The 21,006-nt window shown below is 38.6% G+C and overlaps 1 protein-coding gene across 5 annotated transcripts in view; it reads right to left on the bottom strand.

The window, feature by feature from the left end:
• GRIN2A (glutamate ionotropic receptor NMDA type subunit 2A) overlaps nt 1-21,006 on the bottom strand; it is a 161,538-nt gene that overhangs the window by 14,932 nt on the left and 125,600 nt on the right. For all 5 annotated transcript variants that reach the window (XM_048961714.1, XM_048961716.1, XM_048961715.1 and 2 more), the window contains one exon: nt 10,863-11,050. In XM_048961714.1, coding sequence (XP_048817671.1) covers nt 10,863-11,050 — 188 coding nt within the window. The remainder of the gene's footprint in view (nt 1-10,862; nt 11,051-21,006) is intronic.

The following is a 21,006-nucleotide window of genomic DNA, read 5'->3' on the forward strand; positions in this document are numbered from 1 at the left end:
ACACTCTCCCTGCCCCATGCTCCCTTCCAGCTTCGCTCGGGCTGAGTCCTGCACACCTTTCTCTGCTCCCCACCTCACCACTCTCCCACTGCAGTCTCCTTTGGCCTTTTGTTGTTGCCTTCTGAGCAGCAGCAGGAAAATAAACATCACAGAGCAGTCTTGTTTTCTGGTTCTGGCTATACAGCATCTTATTGTAATTAAACCATTTACTTTACTTAAAACTAAACAAGCAGATCAACTCCCTGTTAGTCTTAGCATCTGTATTTCCCACAAGAGATTTGGCCTTCGATGAAGGACGCTATCATTCAGCAGCAGCTGCCAACATGGACAGAGATATGCGAGAAATCACATTTGTTACTGCAAAGACTGTTTTTCTATATTGTATCATATGATATTTTTACACACTATTGCTGTTCTACTTACTGTAGCATTGCAAATGCATACATATGTCTTTTTACTCTCTTGGGAATATAGTCAGCTGAGTAAATCTATTATTTTTAATAATAGGCATAAATTTCTGTCTAGATAATAGAGAGGGCCAAAACAGTTCAGGGCATGGCTTCAATTTGGGGGATGAATTCACATGCTTCTGATGCCTAATCCTTACTGAGGAATTAGGAAATGCATCTTCTGTATTGTAATCCAGAGAGCATTGTAGTAAAGATCAGGAAAAAATGGCTAAAAGCTATACTGACTTTTCAGCTACCTTCAAGCCAGACGAAAAGATCAATGACTTGCTGTGCAAGAAAATTTTAAAAGGATAGAGTGCCTGGGCAATAGGAAAGCTGCAGCCCACAGATAATTTGGATATGTGAGTTGGAAGTGGAAAGCAAGATGCAATGGAGAAATGGATTCTCAGGGAATGTGAAGGAAATACTGAAGCAGAAAAGACAAGCACTGGGGCATTTTAGAAAAGGCATTTCACAAATTTGCAAGAGATTTTTCAGTTTTGAGTTAATTCTGAGTTTAGTTTTGTGTTTGAAGCATGAATTGAACCTCTACACCTGAAAAAGGCCGTGTGACTTCTCCCAAATTACAGTGCTCAATCTTCAAAACACCTCAGCACATCCCCTAAGAAGAAAGTCAATTTCATGAATATTTAAAAGGGTTCTAATCCAGGAAATAAGCGCAATAAATTATTAATTGTAACCATATGGATATTGCACAATCAGTACACAGCTATCTGGGGGTCGTTGTGCACTTCTACGTCTTGGAACATTTGGATTTGTTTGGTATATATGCACACGTGCTAAACCTCATTGGACTACTTGCCTCGTCCATCTTTCAAGCCCTCCCCAGGGTCTATGAATAAAACTCACAGGCTACGGAACACAAAAAAATTTGAGTCCAAAGACAGTGATATTTCTGGTTTGGGCGTTAGTAGCTGAAGCTCTGACAATCAGCCCTCGTTATTTCCCACAAGAAAATGCACACCTCCCAGGATTGTCAAACATCAATTTGAGTTGACTGCTGTGCCCTTTTACAAAATTCAGAGAAGACTTTAAACCTCTTTTTCATTAGTTTCCCATGTGTTCCTTCCCTTTGGCTTGTACATCTGAAGTGACTATTGATAATCCACTAACCTTTCCAAAAACATCACTACGGAAACAAACTGGGCTTGTTTGAGTTGAGACAAGTAGCAGCACCCTGCTAAGCTATGAAGAACAAAGCATCCCAAGGTCTCACAGATCCTGCTGTTGTAACAGCCCTTTCATTATATCTGATAGTGACAGAAATGATTGTTAATTAGTAGCTAAAAGTAATGCAGTACAATTTTATAGATCATAAAGCGCTGTGAATCATTGGACTGTCATATTTATTAAATGATATTATCTAGGAATAGACAGATTAGCCTGGCATTCTAGTGTATGAATCATTTCCAGTGTGTATGTACATACACGTACACACATGTATGTATGACACAGACACACAAAAGTTACTCCTTTAGCTGTAATAACTCTTTTGCCCAGCTGATCTACAAAACTAGGAGAGAAAAAAAAAAAAAGCCTGATCTTTTTGTTGCCCCTCTTGTCCATTTTTTGTTTTATATCCAAGATATTGATAGAATTGTTCCAGATTTCAGTAGCAAAGTACATCATGACACTACTATGTAGATTATAGCATGTTAGCACTATATGATGGAATAGGATGATATAATAGTGCTATATAAGACGTATATATAACAATGCCATATAACGTAGCATTATGGCACAAGATTACAAAATGAATGGTTCCAATATATTTGATAAAATAAAATAAAATAAAATAAAATAAAATAAAATAAAAAACTAGTGTTAGCTTCTGTTTAACATGGTCACAGTACAGCTCACCTGCAAAATTCATAGATAACTGGTGCCTACAGTAAGATATGTATCAATATTTTAATTTACATAATCATATTTATATAAGGCCTGCCTCATTTACAATGTAAGACTCAGTTTAAGCAATTATTACATTATTTTTTTTTAATCTCAGTGGTGCTGAGGGGCTGCACTATTCACTTACAATGCAGTATGGCCCTCTCAAACAAACTGCAGAATTCTAGCTCTCAGTGGTAGTTTAAGACTATTTACAAAGTTTTTGCAAACAATAAAAAGTTCCCTGTAAATTTCTCTTGGGTTGGTTTCTATGTGGTGTGCTTTGCTTTAGCTCTGTTTACACAGTTGTTTGGCTGTGCTGACTCTGAACTTCCCAGAAGTGCTTTTCTGTCTACATTTAGTTCAACACTTCTAGCTTATCTGACAAGAAAAACATTATCCAGACACAGACAAGATACAGATCAAAGGGTAGAATTACACTTTTCCTCATCACAGCCTTTAGCCTTTTTTGCATGCTCTGGGAAATATCTGACCCTTCTGCTATCCTGAGCTGAAAAACATGCTCCCATTCTGCAGCTCTTGTCACTGCCCCTTTCCCTAGAGAAGTGTCAGCTCTCAGAGGTGCTTGTTGGGGCTGCAGAATCTCCATTCCTAGCCCAACCTCTTGCAAGGCCCTGCCTTCATTTCTTGGTTCTCAGTTTGTTCATCAAACACCTTCCCAAAACAGAGCCAGCACCTTCCCAAATGATGGCCCAACATGCTTAAAGCTGTTTGCCTTATGGAATGTTTCACTGATGCTATTTTCTTTTCTGAGTGTTTCATCCCCCACATCCTGCAACCAGGAAGAAGCACACGTACTGATAATCACATTATTTATCAAAAGCAAACAAACAAACAAAAAGCCCCTGTCATGGTTTTATGATTTTTGGTTTGGCCCCACAAACCCAAGCCTACATAAGCCATCATTCTCCACATTCACTTACAGAAAAGTAGTTTGGAAGTAACTTTTTTTTGTTTGTTTTTTTAGGGGAAAGAACAGCTTTTCAACATTTGTCTGATGTGTTCTTCCTACTTGGTTAAAAGAAAAAATGCTTCATTATCACTCAATAGCTCCCTAGTTAAAAACTTACCAGAAATAAACAAGCATAAAGCTTTATAATTACAACCAAAAAGAGAACAAAAAATGATGATAACCTTCTTTGCTGCTTACTTAAAAAGTAAGTTACAAAATTAACTTGCTGCTCCACTTCAGTGAAGGAAACAGGACCTCTGAAACCCGAGCATCCTCTCCCCCTTCTTCCTGAGGATCCAAGCATGGAGAAAAGGGACAGAGTGCAGAATCTAACCCTGTATCCTCCTGATGCCAAAACCAATTCTGTTCTTCCATAGTTCAATAAATAGCAGACACCAGAAGTACTGCAGCCCTGGTAGTGCCCCCATCTGTATGCCCACAGACACAGAGCTTTCCCCTCCTCTCCAGAACTGCTGAGCAGCACCAAAAAGCACCACCTCAGCTAGCGCAGCTGTGGAGAGAGCTTCAGCCTGGTAGAATCACCCCAAAATTGTAGCATGGTTTCCTTTCTTTGATTTTCACTCTTGGGAAGCAAGCCAAACCTGGGCTGGATTTCAGTGTGACTTAGGAACACAGCCAGACTAACCACAGACTCAGTGGCAGTCCAAAATATCACACACAAGTCCCAGGCACTGCATGCTTTTAGAAGCTGTGCTGCATTCAGCAGCTCCCGGCGGGGAGCAGGCACTAGCAGAAGTTTGGACAGGGTGTTTGATGGAGGGAAATGGAGGAAATAATAACTACAGAGATATGACTTCGGAATTGACTCTACACATGAGAAAAGCCTGTTAAGAAGCTGTTAAATCAAAGTTATGGGAGGGAAGAATAAGCAGCTATTTACAAACAGTGATGACAGTCAAAGCCCTGACTAAGTGGAAAAGAAAACAGGAATGCTCCTTGTGAAAAAACCCAATTTGGTTATTTCACTTTGCTACCTTCTCTGCAAAAACCTGTCTATCAGATAAGCAACGTACAATAGTTTTACAGCACTTATAAGTGAAAAATCTACTGTTTTATCCTGATTCTCTTTTTATGCTCAAATGATCGAAATGTTAAAAATTGTGTTTTAATTTTTCATATGCATTGAAGTCTATATAGCTCACTGAACTATTAATTTTTTCCTCGGGAGTCAGGTGTTCTTTTGCTCTGCTTTAACCCCATAGGCTTCTACTCATCCTCCCTGGGATGCTGGAGATAATCACTGATGATTCAAAGGCTGCCTCAGCTACTTGCTTAGCTACTCTGGGGGAATTTTTCATCAAGTCCTTACCTTAATTTTAATCTATTTAATTATTTTACACAAAGAGAGAAGAAATCTATTTCATATCCCTTCTGGATTGCAAAAAAAAGATGGAATTTTGCTTTGTTCCATTGGTGATTTACAGCAGCCCTCTGGTTTCAGCACACCCCAGGCTGCACAAGGTGCAGTGCAGGAGGAGGTCACTGTGGCACAGGTCACAATGTATGTGACAGCATGCAAAGCCACAGGCTGCTACTGATACTCTGATGGGTGCTAACTTGCACATAGTTCTAACCTGAGTTTTTCCTCCTCAGCCCGAGGAGCAAGCATTGAAAGAATAAAGAAAATCAACATATACGAATGGGAGATCTTGAATAAAGGGGTTAAACACACATGTTCACATTGGGCAAATGTAGGGCATAATGTTCAAAAGTCTGTGGCTATGCTCGCAGAATCATCTGCAGTTCATGCTGGACAAATGGGACAGTTTTCAATTTGGAAACAGACACTCTGGTGTTAGCTCCCACCAGCACCAGAGGAGGAAGGCAGCACTCCATCATCTCCAGACCCCAGTGTAAGAGGCTCTTTACCCTGAACAGAGGAGTCAGAAGCCAAATGGGTTGATGTGTGTTTGGTTCGATAAGCTCATCAGTTTCAATCTGACCTAGTTATGTGAACCATACAGTGCACTGCATGTAAGATATTATATAAAAGCACTATGACCTCTTGAATTTAGCCTGGAACCCCCAAAACAATCTCTTACCATGGGAATTTTCTGAGTTATTTCCCCTTGTAAATGTAGTAAGAGGAACACAGACGACTGATAGCGATAAACTTATGGTGAGCTAATGACTGTGCTCTGCATGCCCCTATTAGTGACAGATGAATTAACAAAACCGTTAAGCACGACTTTCAATATTACAATCCCTCTCACTCCTGTTCAACTGCACAAACAGCCTCCTCTTATACACTCACACTCTCCAGTCACATTTGTTCCACCCACTGCTTAAGGAGGACACTAAATATATAAACAGAAAATCACTGGGATTGTGGGTGTATTCTGCCTAGGCAGCACGCACTGAAAATATGTCCATATAATCACATACGTATTTCCTTCTTGGTTTTTAACGGCCAGCATGAGTCATTCTGCTACACTTCCTTATTACTGGGATTTGGAAGGCTTATGCTAAAACGTGAAGAAAGGTAGCAAGGCATTTTCCTCTTCCAGATGTAAGGGGGCAAATCTTATTTCCACAGTTGCCTATTGCCACTAAGGTGTGGGAAGCAATTATCCACCCAAGAAAATGATTCTTAGCACATTAAGCTATTGAAAAAAGCACATAAAGATTAACCAGAATTTAAAGGTATTAGGAAGGGGATAACAGAGTCTCTGAAGAAATTCAAACCAAAACCAGTTTTCTTCTTTACATCTTTGTGTCTCTAATTGCTCTAAAGGCCACTGCTTTGTGGGTCGGGCTTAATACAGCTATACAATCTGTCCCTCTTTTCCTGGGGATCTCTTCCCAGATCTCTGGTTGAACTGAGCTCATGGCCTGCAGGTAGCAAACAGGTTACAAATCCCTCACATGCACTGGGAGCTCCATCTTGTCAGCTGGATGATATTCTCCCACTCCTCTCCATACTTGCCCTCTTTACGCAGCATTTTTCTGTCTCCATTTCCAGCTATTTCTGCATGCACGTGTCTTTTATCCAAACAGCTAAAGGTTCCCTGCTATCTTTCACTCAATCCTATCCACCCCCTGAAGCCCTTTTACTCTCTTAATCCCAAAGCAACTTTGTCTTTTGCAGTGCAATAGTCTCATTTACTCAAAAACACCAAAGACAGAGAAATAAAAGTGATTCTGCTCCAAACCACAAATACATGACACTACAGAAGATTTCAGAAGCAACATCTTGCAAGGCACTCTGCAATATACATTTCGAAGTATAGCTCTGCTTTACATCACACCGTGCAGCCCAAGCTAGAGCAGCTGGCTGAAAGTTTGTAATGTTGAAGGCTGGAGGAACATGTGTGCCATGCAGCAGTTCAGCAGCTATAGACTTGTTGAATTACTCAGCCTGTGTGTTTGAGCATATATGGAACTTATCAAACTGCAAGCTAACACACTAAAAAAGCAGTTGACAGCTTCTGGGGGTAATGTGCGAGATATTGGGCATGTCAGACTTCCCAGCTGCTCCTTACAGAGGTTTATAAGAGAAATCAAAGCACGTATCATGCAACTCTTCAGTATTCAACATCTCTGTTCTGACACATCGCTGTCGTTGTGGGCGAAAGATCCAAACAAAATGATGGTGCTGTTTCTCAGCAGCTGTATCATTTTGTTGTTTTGGAATTTTTGGGTGCTTCTATTTCTCAGCAGAAGACTGAGAAATAGTCCTCTGTGTGTCAGTACAAACATTTTTATTTCTCAGTAAAAAAATGAAAGTTTCCTCTTGTGGCTATAGCAAGCAAAACTTGAGTAAATAAAAAAGCACAACCCGTACTTTAGAGAATTACCTTGATGATCCACTATTTCAAATGAAATCACAGATTCTAATTGCCAACTGCAATTCTGCTCAGATAATGAGATGTGATTTACAGGTAGTCAGAACTACAAAACCGGAAATTCACTGAGTAGTTTGCTTCACCTGTATCCATTGTACAAGAAAATCCTAACTCAGTATATTAAAAGGGCTCAGTGATCCCAAGTAATTAACATTATTAATAACAAATGCATACTTATCTCAACTTCCAACGAAGTGGGCAATGTATATGAACTTGCACAGACCAAGTGAGCAAACAATTCTGGGGATAACTGTGTTTGCAGGTATTCTCTGTTCTTCAAGTTTGTGAGCAACTCCTTCCCATGTTCCTTCCCCATCTCTCTTTTTCTCTTGATTAGAATAATAAATGTGGCATCCTGTAGCCTGATTCCTTCCCACTTTACCACTGCAATTGTCATTTGGCAGTATTAATCTGCCCACTCAGCAAAACTGTCTTTAGGATCAGAACTCAACTCACGTAGATACAAATAAGTCACTCAGTCTAAGGTTAAAGCTATTTCTAACACAAATCTATGTTTCTTTGTATTTACCTTAATTTTCACCAGTGGCAACAAAATACAAATGACACTTCAAAGCTATTAACTTCAATGCAGAAAAAACACTGTCTTGTGGGATGGAAAGTTTACTAAAGGTCAGTAAGACTTGAGTTTGATGTTTTACATCAGTGAGGGAGAGCAAAAAGGTTCCTATCAACCATGCAAAAAAATTTCACCTGAATGTGTATATGAATTGGATACGATAATATCCATCATGGAAGAGGCAACAACAACAACAACAACAAAAAATCACAAAAAAAATCACAGTGGAAAGACCTACATAGGACACAGAAGATTCTAAAAAATACATTTCAAGATCTCAGAATGAGGCAAATATAAAAAAGGAATGAAATCATTTTTTAAATCACTGTAACCTTTTAAACAAATCTTTTAAAGAAATTACATGGTCTTATCCAAATATCTAGCAAGTATCATCCAAAAGGTTCTCTCTTTCACTCCTTAACGTAGCAATCATATCAATAAATGGCATCTTTTCTATTAATTAGGATTTTTCTTACATTTAGGAAACTCATTAGATTTACAGTCATTCATTGAAACTATTCCGTAGAGATGAATATTCTGTTACATATACCAAATAATGATTCAATACTGCCAGTCACTTTGTTGTTTCATAGGCATAATAAAATCAGCAGAGACAACACATGCGAAAGAAGTCTTTCTATTTTCATTTTGTATGCTTATTTACTTAACCAACCTCATTCAGACTTCAGTGTGGATTTCCCAAGAGTTTCATCCTAAGATGAAACTTTCCACTCAGACATGTTTGCTTTTAGTCTGGAAAACTTCAAAGAGATTTTTAGTGATACAGCAAAATGATGTTGGCCTGAACTCTGGATTCATCCCTTCTGATTCATCAAAACAGACTTACATAAGTTCATGGCAAAAAAAGATTATTCATCAAACTACAGAAATTAGACCTTGCTTACAAATATCAGGTCATGAGAGTTCTAGGCAATAGTTCTTTACGTTTAATTTCCTGGTGTTTTGTTTCAGCTCACAACATACTTTACAAAGCAGTAGAAGAAATTTCAATCTCAACATTATTCTTTGTATTCACATATATATATATAATCCTGAAAATTATCATCCGGATCTATGATGCAATAAAGTGAGACGAGGCAGCAAACAATTACAGGACTAAAAGAAACACACCTATTCCTTCCCATCATATACGACCAACCGCTGTCCTCTTATATACTGCCCAAACAATTTTCCAAATGAGGTTAGACATTTGTTAAAAGAGAAAGTGATCACATTAGCATTCATGGGCTGTTCAGAATTCTGTCTAAACGTATTGAAAAGTATCATCAAATAATGCCCTTTCATAATCTCTGTGGCTGCATACAAAACTTTTGCTCATCTTCTGAAGTAATCTAAACATTGATGAACGTGGGAGCAGTACTTTCATGACAAACTTTCATTCATGACAGGCTATATGTATCAAATGCTATTCTGTACATTATTTCTGTGGAAGCTCTAATATCAAGTTTTGTAGACAACCCAATTGTTTTATTTTCAGCTACTAAAAATGATTTAGGGAGATAAACATTCATATGCTATGTAAGTTCAAAGGCAAAGCATAAGTACAATTATAAGGTTTTTTCCCTCTTCTTTCCCACCCATTTTGTTTTCTCCCTGATACCAGGAGACAAAGTGACATGTATAAATGCATTACCTGTGCTATTTTTAGGATTTTTTTTCTTCTTTTTTTTGTAATAATGGAACAGCTTCAAATAATTTCTATTTTGTTTATTTTCTTTCCCTGGCATTTCATTTCTTTTTGCTGGATGAGGAAGTTATCAAAAATGAGAGTAAGCAGGAAGAAAATGCAAGGTGGAAAGAATGATAGTCACAGTGATGCTCTGGCACATCTAGAGGGGTTTGCCCATAACTGACAAAGACCTCAGATCCTCTTTCAGGCTGTGACAGCTTTTTCCCTTTTATTTTGGGACAAATATTTTCAATTCTCTGATTCTGTCTTCCTATTACAAAGGGTCAGAATTACAGCATCTAACACTTCTTAATACTATTACATAAGTAGAAAAAATATGATATTCACAAAATACTCAGAAATAAGAAAGCAAAAACTTTAGCCAGTTAATTCCTACTACATAAAAGAATACTTAATTGCTTGAAACCTAGTCAGTGTGGGTGATATATTCATTTCTTAGCAGAAGCAAGCAATGTTTATTCCCTAAGCCTCTCTAAATTCAGCAGATCAATAATGGTGACACTAGTATTTCTCCTTAGAAACCAGACCAAATCCATCAGTAATGATGACTACGCCTCTTTCAGAGATTTAGTATTATAATAGAAATAAAATCCATGTGCTCGAAGACTAACACACTCACTGTCTCCAGTTTGAAAATTACTGTCTAAAGGATTTTTGTTGTTTTTAATTGAACAGGAGGCCACAAAGCTGAGGTCCTGCACTTGACAATTTAAACTGCTATGACATGTTTTAAGAGTTCTTTTCCTATGAAACCCTCTATTTCACTGTCAAAGAAATGTAAAGTGAACATATGTATCTATGTAAAAGACTCAGAATCATAACATAACATGTACCACACTGATCTGAGCGAGGCTTTTAGACAGTTATAGTCTAAGGATTTTAAGACAAGTTAAAGTCAGTCGCAGTTTCAGTCAGTCTTTCTCTCTTCTTGCCATAAGGAAGAGCTCAAAGAACTCTTCAATGAGAATAATCATATTAATTCCTCTACCTACAAGACAGGTATAGAAGAGCTAACTTGGCCATGCTGAAAGACAACTTGTCTACAAGGTAAAAAATCCTCAGGAATTTCTCACAGGCAAAAAAGAAAAGAAAATTTAGAAATGCTTTTTAACATTGAGGCCAACATTATTTTGTGATGCATATGGAAACTCTTTCTGAAAATAGATGCAAGTGTCCTAGGCAGTGAGGTGAATTAAAAAACAGAGTAGAAGAGAATTCTGTCTAAGAACATGGAGAAATATTTTACCCATTTGTTTACACTGTGTTTTTTTCCATAAAGACTGTAAGAGAAGATCAGTAAAATTCTCAGAGCTATTAAAACTGAATTAACATCGCATATGCAGAAAAAGGAAAGCAAAGAATAAAGATTGGTCCCTACCATCTCCAACAAATTGAAGAAGGGCGAGATCGATTTGTCTCTTCCACGGTGACCCTTTCTGAAGTGCTATTCCATAGCCTGTAGTGGCAAAGATGTATCCACTGCCTATTGTGACAAGTTTGCAGCCTTCATCTCTTCCAGCCTTGTAATTCAGCACTGCTGCATCATAGATGAAAGCATCCAACTTCCTGAAATAAAAGAAAACATTTTACAAACCAAATCATTAGGGACAGCTGTTGTCAGACTTCTTTTGTCCTTGATGTTAGGATCCTGTTGAATATCGTATGGGTTCTTTGATATCATTAATTACATATCCTGCCCTTCTGTATCTAAAATTAACAAAAGGCATCTATTTCAGTAAGGGGAAAGTAGGACACATAGTTTTGCATTTCTATTTTAAGGGATGCGGTTAAAAAATACTGAGAGCAGGAGAAAACAAGCTGCAGAATGTCTTGTCCTGTTACCTTTGTATCTTTGCATCCCAACATGGATAATAAAGATACTGAAATGCAAAATGATCTCCAAATACAACAGAAATGATGACAGAGAATTTAGAATGAAACTTACAAGAACTGTTTTATTTTTTTTTATATAATGAATTGACTGAAATTGTGGCTTAACCAGTTTTCCCTACACACTCTTTATTTTTCTTTCCAAAAATAAACGGTGAGGTGGAAATGAAGTCCTTGCTAAAACAGAGGAAGGTATTGAAGCATATCTGACAGAGCTACTAAATTTACTTTAAAATTATCAGAAATATTTATTTATCATTTGAGGTTCCAAATATACTATTTGTGTACCTGAAACACAGCAGGAATAAAGGAAAGTGTGGAAAAATTCAGGTCTTTCAGCTTATCTACCTACAATGTACGAATGGAACGATCTGATTCTTTAAGATATACAGCTAACATAGCAAAACAGAGGGAAACAGAAAATCGATAAGGAAAGGAAAAGAAAGGTATCTTTCAGGGATCATTTTTAAGAAGCATTACCAAGCAAGACTTAGGTAAAACTGGGCATGGCTGTTTCACAGATGAAGGCAATAAAAGCGTGCATATATGCAGAGGAAGCCATTTTGAAAGGCAGTCACTTGCCAGCAGAAAACTCAATCAAAGGCCTACAGAAAGTCATAAGCAATATTTAAAAGAAAAAAAGAAGAAACATAAGTATGTTTAGTATTACTACCCTAGATCTATAACCAAAATATTTAAGATGTGTAACACAAAAAAATCTAGCAGAATGCAGAGGCAACAAGAAAAACAAACGGCGTATTTGCTCAAAACCCGCCTAAATTTTGCACTAAATAAATTATTACTTCTTTTAAACATCCCTTAAGAGTCAGGGGAGTGGGGAGGACACAGGACACAGCTGGCTGCACAGCTGTGGGAGGAAGGCTCACCACACATCTGCCCTCCTGGCACTGCAGCTCCAGGCACTGCCCACTGTCCTCTGCCTCCAAAGAGCTGCAATACATTGCTATGGTGCACTGCTGAAATGTTCTGAAGGGATGCAAATGACAGAGGCTGGCAGAATGCTGTTTATAAACAGTTGGGACCTGTCTTCACGGAAAGAGAATTGTAAAAATAAATTCACTGTGGCACAAACACATACAAGGGTATCAACTGCAGTTATGTTATATCTATACGCAGTCTGTACCAGTTGTGAATTCTGCGGCTGTTCAGGTTTTGAAGTCACACTTGTCGCTTATCTTCAGCTGTTTTTCATTGATAAAGCTTTTCATTTATATTCCCAGATTAGAGCAAGATGGAGGCATATCAGATTTTGGCTACTGACAGAGAAGAAACACTTCTATACACCACATAATTCAATGTTTGTTCTTAAATATTTAATCAACAGAGCGATGCAGTAGCCTAACTTTTACAGATCAGATAGCAGTACTTTGACACTGGAGAAACAAACATATCTGTCTCCTGTTATATCAGAGAAGAATGAGGTTTCTGGGAGCGATGAAAAAGTGAAGAGCAAAGTTTCTCTCACTTCTTTTTGCACTTTATTTCTCCCCTGCGAGGATATCACTCATGGTCACCATCCAAGTCATCAAATCAAATTTAGTGAGGTGGTTAATTTGGAGAAACAACAGGTGGCTCATGCCACTAGAAGAAATAGCTGGGCCATCATTTCCTTTGTTTTTCCATTCTTCTCTAAAACTGAGTAGACTTAATCCTCAGCACAACCCCATTAATGTTAAAAATCTGATTGCTCCTTCTTTAAAAATGGGTAACAATATGGAGAAAACAATTCTTAAGCATCTGGAAGATCTTGTGTCACAATCTCAGCCTGTAAATGAGACACAGCAGCCTAGTGCCAGGGCAACAGAAGTGGGCTGGCTGAAGTGGGGAGGAGGTGCCGGGACAGACCCCTCCCAGCTTCCCCATGCAGCATGGCATCAGTTGCAGTGGGTGCACAGTGAGGAAGGAGGGAGGCTCTGAATGCACAGACAGCTTTACCTTGGGGAACTTTCTCTCTGCTATGTCTAGAAGGTCACAAAAAATACCATTATGTAAACAGATTTAAAAACATGAGGTACTTTTCTGACAGAGGCTGAGGGCTGAAGGCTTCTGCATTGCTGCCCAATGCCTGAGCTGTAAATCAAAAAATTGATCGCCCTGAAAAAGTCTTGCTTTCTACAAATACAAGCTCATATTCAGAATATATTTTCCCGATTTCCACCATAAATCTTATAACCTCTCAAGGCTTAATTATCTCTTCAGCATGTGCTGATTACAGAAGCACTTTTCCTTGCAAAGCACAGCTTCAGAATACAATGTGCCCCTGGAGTGTGGGCAAGGAGTAAGCCACAAATGAAATCCTCAAAGTAAGGGCAAATGGCCTCTTCCATCATGAGAAGGTAGACTTCCTGACACTCTGAGTTTGGAAGAATTTTCTTTAAATGTTTCTCAAGAAGAGTTTATGAAAACTGAGGCAGCAAAATCTAGACAAGCCAAAAAATGTGATTCTTTCCCAGTTGTTTGCAGAGGTGGCAGTGAGCCATAAGCTCCAGGATAAGACAGAAAGCCTGAAAGGCTCAGAGCCTTGCACAAGCCTCAGTCAGGTAAAGATGAATCAATTAACTTGTAATTTCAGTGCAGCCGCTTCAGGGGGCGAAAAGCTTTGTCACATTGTGTAGGTTTAAATAAACTGCTAAGAATTAGAAGAGAGAACAATAGAAACTGGAATGCAGCAAGAACAAAGATTTATAGCTGCCATGGACTAGCCAAGCATGCCAGGCTTCTTTAATGAACGTGGAGGAACAGGATTACAGTCTTATGACTCATCAGAGTAACTGGCAGGTTGGTAGAGTTCCTCTGAACTACTGCAATAATCCTGAATAAGAGAGAAAATAAACAGTTTGGAATATTTATGTAAGAAAGTCTACAAAGGCAAGCGTCCTTCATTACTCAACAAATACAGAGAAGACTGGGAGGGGGGGGGAGAAATTTAGCTCATACAGCATAAGAGAATAGCAGGTGTTAGAAAATTATGAATTGGAATAGTTCTAAAATAACCCAAAACATTACTGAATGCAATAATTTGAAGTGTGAAATCTGTGAAAAAGAAATGCAAACAGTCTTGTACCTATACATTTACAAGTCACCAAGAAGCATGAGTTGAAAAATCAGAACAGCTACTGCAAAAGCCCTTTCTCTAGAGTGCTGCTGTACGCATTCAAAAAATGCCTGTGCAAGAAAAATTCAACTTAGAGGAAAAGGTACAGAAGAATAATTTCTGTAAAGCTGAAAACTGCTTTCCACTGTAAGTCATTTTCCATTTGCACACACTTTCCACCAAATTCATGGGATGGAAATTGAAAAGCAGGATTAGGAAAATGCCTCTTTATTAGTTACGGCTTCTTCCTCAAGAATAAAAGTATCATTCATTTGGAAAATGTTATTTTGCTTCCTTAGCCAGCTACACGATCCTTCAGGGATTTTGTTTTTCTGATGGAAAGAAAATGGAATAATCTAAGATGACAATCTGTTCAGTAGTTCTGCAGACGCAGAGCTGTAATCAAGCGCACCAGAAATCAACCTCTTTCAATTACTTTGTGTCCTACTACGACCTGTGTTGCAGTATTCAGAAAATGAGATGGATGCTTTCATGCAGTCCTGTTTTTTTCTTTATTGTTCTTTACTGTCATTCACGGAAGTCTATGGAACAAATAATACTGTGTTTGTATTGAGAGTCAGTGGAATTGAAGCAAGACTGAAGTAACTTTCCAGCTTTCAAATAATGCAAAAAATAGCGAATCCAAACATACAATATCTTCAGCAAAATTAATTTCCTGCTAAAACAGGAGGCTTCACTTGTCAGATTCAGGTTTGGAATATTCAGGACATTAACTTTAGAATCGTTTTTTTTAACTCTCATTTCCTTATGTTTTTTAACACCCCAAATATGTTCTTTTCATGGCCACAGAAAATCTGTGTATAGTTACTAACACAGGTTTGACTTACATAAAAACAGAATGCATAGAAGATAGGAATCACAGAAATCAGTGTGCGCTGCATTTTGCTGTAGACACCTGTTTGTGATTTTTTTACATTTTTGATGAAGTGTCTTTTAAACCTAAATGTGCACCTTCTGGTTTATTCTGGTTATTCTGAAAAGTTTGTTACAAAGAGAGTGTGATACCTGCTCACTAAGGCTCCATTCCTGTCCTTTCAAAGGACAATATTTAGAATTATTTTCTTGTTACAAGAATCAGACTTACAAGTCAGTGAATCCTCAAAACAATAGTTTTAACATCATCTGTACTCTCCCCTTTCATCCTCCTCATCCCCAACAACACTTATTTAAGCTTTGTCTAATAATGATTTTTGATATAGAGCTCATTTTCAAAGCATTCTGCAAAAACAAAACAAAACAAAAAAAAAAAAACAAACAACAGACCACTTTCTAGCTTTCTGCTTTTAAGAATAAATCACATCATCTGCAAAATAGATTCATTTATAAGCACTTAGCATTTGATTTTAGGAAAAAAAACAAAACAACTCATAGCAGGATTAAACATGAGCATATATTTTAGAGATCATAAATACCACTGTTGGGAAGGCAGCCAGTGCATTTTGCAACTGCAAAAACGGTGGTTGCAATATATGATAGATTTACAGATTTCTTTTATTTTTAAATCCAGTGAAGGGATAAAAGAAAGCATGTCAAGAATGCAGAGTGAGAGACACAGCCTCATTTGTGCATCTCTAAAACTGTGTCCAGGAGTCTAATGCCCAAAGGTCACCACGTAGTGGCACAGCAATCAGGGAAAGGAATGCTGCTCTGAAGAGGAGGCTTCAATAAAAGTGCTCTAACGTGACATTTTGGCATTATCGGAGCAAGAGAAGCAGATATTTAACCTTTAGCATGAAGAACAGATGATTTCCTCTACCCAGTTTTGACAAAAAAAGCATTTCAGGCTATCTGATGGCACTTCATCACCCGCAGAGACTTTGTCCTACAGCATACATTCGCCAGCTCTGTGCAGATCTTAAATTCACATACGCTGGATGGATTCTGTGACACTTTGACATTACCAATTCAACAGGAGCTAATTTAACAGCCACCTCCCACCACAACGCAGGTTAGCAAAGTTTTATCCACTTAAATGATGAACTCATTAGCAGGGAATGGATCTCACTGTCCTCACTTCAATCTTCACACAGAAAACACAGGCACAAAACTCAGAAGAGCAGCCTCTTGAAGACATTAACACCATGCTGCACAACCTGAGAGATTGTGAGGGCTCTTCCTCACCTGTCAGGGAATCTCAGGCTGTGAACCTGCCAGCACAACATGCCTGTAGTCACCTGAGCAGGCATTTTCCCCCCACGCTCACAGGAGTTCGTGTTCCCCATCCTCTGCCCACCTGCCTTCCTTGTCCCTGTAGCATTTTCCTCAGTAACAAAATAATGGAAAATGATGCACGCCTGTATGAGTACTTAAAGCAGTGGAATATTGTGCCCATTTCAGGTCACAGTAGCCAAGCAATGAAATGCTTGCAAAGCATCGGTTATAAAAACACAAAATTTGAAAAGTCAAGTAGGGGGAATATATTTTTAGATTAAAGGTTTTGTCCTAGTTACAATAGCATAATGAAGGGTGAATTCAGCACATTTCACCAAGCACCTGATCTCATCCCCAAATCAAAAGAGTATTAAAACTTAGAATAGCTTCCTCTCAAAAGAAGAGGGGTTAGGTGGAATATAGTTCCTTTCACCTGTTCATTCATTTCCAGGTTCTTTTAAATATTAAAGACATTAGGTAGATAATTGCATTACCTAAGAAAAAAAATAATACAGACACAGAGGGTAATCTTTTTAAAATAAAAAAATAAATCAAAAAAGCATTCAGGTACTCAGTAGTGGAACTAGAAATAAATGACTATAAACCACTTTTCCTAGAGGCAAGTTGTTCTGGATAAGCTGTTGGGAATCAACATTTATCTTACAGCCATGAAGAAGATCCTGATGATGTGACCCAGCTTTAGAGGACATTATGTTTTCAGATTCTGTTTATAGATAACATGAAAACACTGGGGTATGAGTTTCCACAGACATTTTAGTGAGTGCCTTCTCAGATCCTAATAACCATCTAAATTCCAATGTTATTGCTTCCTCCCCATCCAAACCTGTTACAACCAACCTCAGCCCCTGGAGTCCTCTGGAGCAGCACATTAGGTCCTACCAGACTACTATATATTTTGACTTTTCAACAACTGACCTTTCCTTTTTTTCCTCCAACTCAACCACTTCTAGTAATTTTTCCAAAATTAGCTAAAAGAATTGCTATATCTGTAGTAATTTTAAAAGTCAAAGAAAAGTGTGAAGAGTCTCAATTGCGAATACTGTAAGGTGTTGTCAATCAGATCCAGTCAGAAAATATTCAGCCACTAGATTAAAAGTTTAAAAATTTATGTCTGCTGAGCATTTCTTTGAGTTCTGGTTGCAAGCAGTTATTATCTGCCCACAAGAATGATGAAGAACTTGTGCTTTTTATCAAAAATTCACAGATACAACTTTTCTCTCAAATCGGTAATTTCTCTCATTGCTTTACTCCTCTTTTCAGGTGAAAAGGAACAGAGAGAATAAAAACTATAAAGTTTTTCCTTTGATGAAAAATTGATAACAATTTTTTCTGCAAAACAAATTGAAAACAATGGGAAATACAGCTTGGGCTTGCATCCAAGCGAAGATGTCAGCTGGCTGCCCAAAATACAAGGGTTTTTTAAAATTATTTTTATTTTAGGTACACCACCACTTTAATTGGCAGATGCAATTAAGAGAAAGACCTGCTGGGCACAATCTGAACTGTGTTCCAGCTGACAGAAATGGAGATGTTTGCCTTCTGGTTATGCCTGCAACACACTGTGGAAGCTGCCAGCACAGCCTCTGACCAGCCTGTATCTGTTCAGTGAAGAACAGTGTGCAGAGCTGTGAACTGGACACAATTTATAAGCATTATAAACACAACAAAAATCCAATTCAGGCCAATAAGCTTAGGGACTGAGGGCTAAAAGGACATCAGAGCCTTCCGGGGCTTTTCTCTTGCACTTTCTCTGCTTAGAAAAACTGCATGCTTAAAAAAATTTTTTTTAATTGCTGTTTCAGATAAGAATGCTTGTAGGAGTTAGGGGAAGAACTTCTCGTGCCACTCACACTGTTGGATTAGCTGCTTTCAGGTGTTTCTTCTAGCATCATAATAACAATGTCATTAAAAACGTTGAGGAAAGGAACAGACAACTCACCTGTTCCTATCAAAGCAGCTAACAGCTCAGGGCACATCTGTAGGTCAGAAATATCTTCTTTGGACTGTTCAAGTTTGATAATCCTCTGTATGTAAGGCCATACCTGCCAAGAACCCTGCAGAATTGCTGTCACCATGGCATTCTTTATGAAAAGCTTTGTGTTACTGCCAGTATGCCACAGACAATGAGAGAATAAGGCACTAACCTTGATTATATAAATCAGCAAACATTGCAGTCATTAACAGGAAGGCAGATGGAAACCTAAGGAAACTTTAGCATCAAATCCTTGAGTGTATAGTCACAGCTGCAGCCGCAAATAAAAACTGAAAAACATTAACGACAGTGAAGGGGTCTGCAGCTGTATAGCAAGAGACTGCCTGCCCGTGGAACACAAGGGATTCATTACTGCAATTTTCCTGAAACGAGTTATACTGACAGCTTTTTGCAGTGAAGCTGAAATAAAGTCCTCACATCGATATGCTCTCAGAACACAGCACCAGTTAGAGAGGCCATCACTTCGCTTGAAACAAGATATACGCTGCAGTCTAATTTCCAGGAGAATTAAGGAAATAAAGAAAAAATTAGATGGATTCATCAGTGTTGGCAAACAGATAATGAAAGCTTCCCATTTTATCTCTACCACAGGAAAATAATCTACCAATGAAATTTTGTCATTTCAGCCATTAGCAGTTAAATTCTAGTCAGTGCACCAGTGTCAATGTGCCAAGGCAAGGGTGAGAACACTGAAATCACTTTGAGTGTATGGCCATTGCACTTCCCTTGAGAGTTTTACTGCAGCAGAACATTAATACATGGGGAAGTACTACATGCAAACTCAACAACTCTGAGTAGATACAACCCACAGCAAAGAATTACAACAAGAATTACAGAATTCTTCCAGAGGAACACCAGCACTGTTTATTTTGACTTGCAGCAGACAACATCAAGCAAACAATCTTTGCAAGTCCTTACCGGGTCTGTGGTCTATGACTCTATAATTACCAAATAGTTCATCTTCAATAAGCTGTGCAGAAGCAGCAGGCTGCATGATATGGAAGAAAAATTGCTTTTTGTATGCTACCAGTGATGCTGACGAGGAGAAAAACAGATAAAAGGATAACTCTGACAAGAGATAAAGATGAAAATAAATGAAATAGCAGTAATCAGAACTCATACATACTGAAGAAGAAAACAGAAAAGGTGTATTTGCTGGGAAAAAGAAGCAGTTTGTGAAAGGAGAGATGTCATCCTCAGAAGAGCAGTGGTGACATGGCTCCTTGGGGCACAGAGTATTCACACTCATAGGCTTAAGTGAAGTAGGGAAAAAGTCAGCTTGATCTAATGTAGAGAAGGGATGAAGGCAAACTTCACATGAAAGCGTGAAACAATCTGCAATCTGGTAAAAAAAAATCATGATGGGGAAAGGCAGAAGTTGGGGAAATGTCAAAAAGGAGGAAACAGCTATGTATACTGAGAAAGAAAAGGGGAAAATGCTGTTTTTGAAGAGCATAAGCCTGGACAAAGAGAAGAGGCAGGCAGTAGTGATATTCTGACATGTCTCTTCATGCCTTTTCTTGAACAAGGAATGGAAACTAATACAGTCTACTATTAGACAGGCTCATTGTTTTCACCTAGGACACTTTTAGCTCCGCAGAGCTGAGGTGCCAGCCATAGGAACTGCCATCACATCCTCACCAAATTTCTTGGCAAAATGGAAAAGCCAAATGGGGCAAAGGTGCAAGTGACAGGATGATCACACAGGCAGATTGGTTTGGTCACCAAAAGGCAAAAAAAAATATAAAGTCATGCTGTCTGATCTGTATCTGAGCTTACTGCCCACAGTTAGCACATTCACTGGGGGTTTCTACAGTTTTTGCGTGGCAGAAACTGCAGTGGGGAAATATGTAAGCCCATTTGACACCACTCTCCTGCTGAAATGTCCAAAATTGTGATATAAGCTCAGCCAAAGAGACACTTCCCAGCATCTGTCGGTGTGCTGCTTAATCCTCCTGTAGGTTCTATCAGAAAAAATACAAAGGAGTGCAGCAATTATCTAAGAGTTGCTTACAATGATCCAGAAAACTCATCCCTAGAGGTGTTCAGTGCCAGATTGGATGGAGACCTGGGCAGCCTGGTCTAGTATTGAATGTGGAGGTTGGTGGCCCTGCATGTGGCAGGGAGGTTGGAGCTTCGTGATCCTTGAGGTCCATTCCAACCCTGGCATTCTGTGATTCTGTGAAAACATCACCCATGGCAGCTTATTGGAACCACTTGCTAGAGAAATGTCAGCCAGAGGGAGCAAGGTAGGCACCTTGGGGTGCCTGCTCTAAGAAGTTACTTAGAAGAGGGAGGAGACTCCAGTTGAAATAAAATCTATTAAATAGA

This window comes from Lagopus muta, chromosome 15 (genome assembly GCF_023343835.1).
Source record: "Lagopus muta isolate bLagMut1 chromosome 15, bLagMut1 primary, whole genome shotgun sequence".
Lineage (NCBI taxonomy): Eukaryota > Metazoa > Chordata > Aves > Galliformes > Phasianidae > Lagopus > Lagopus muta.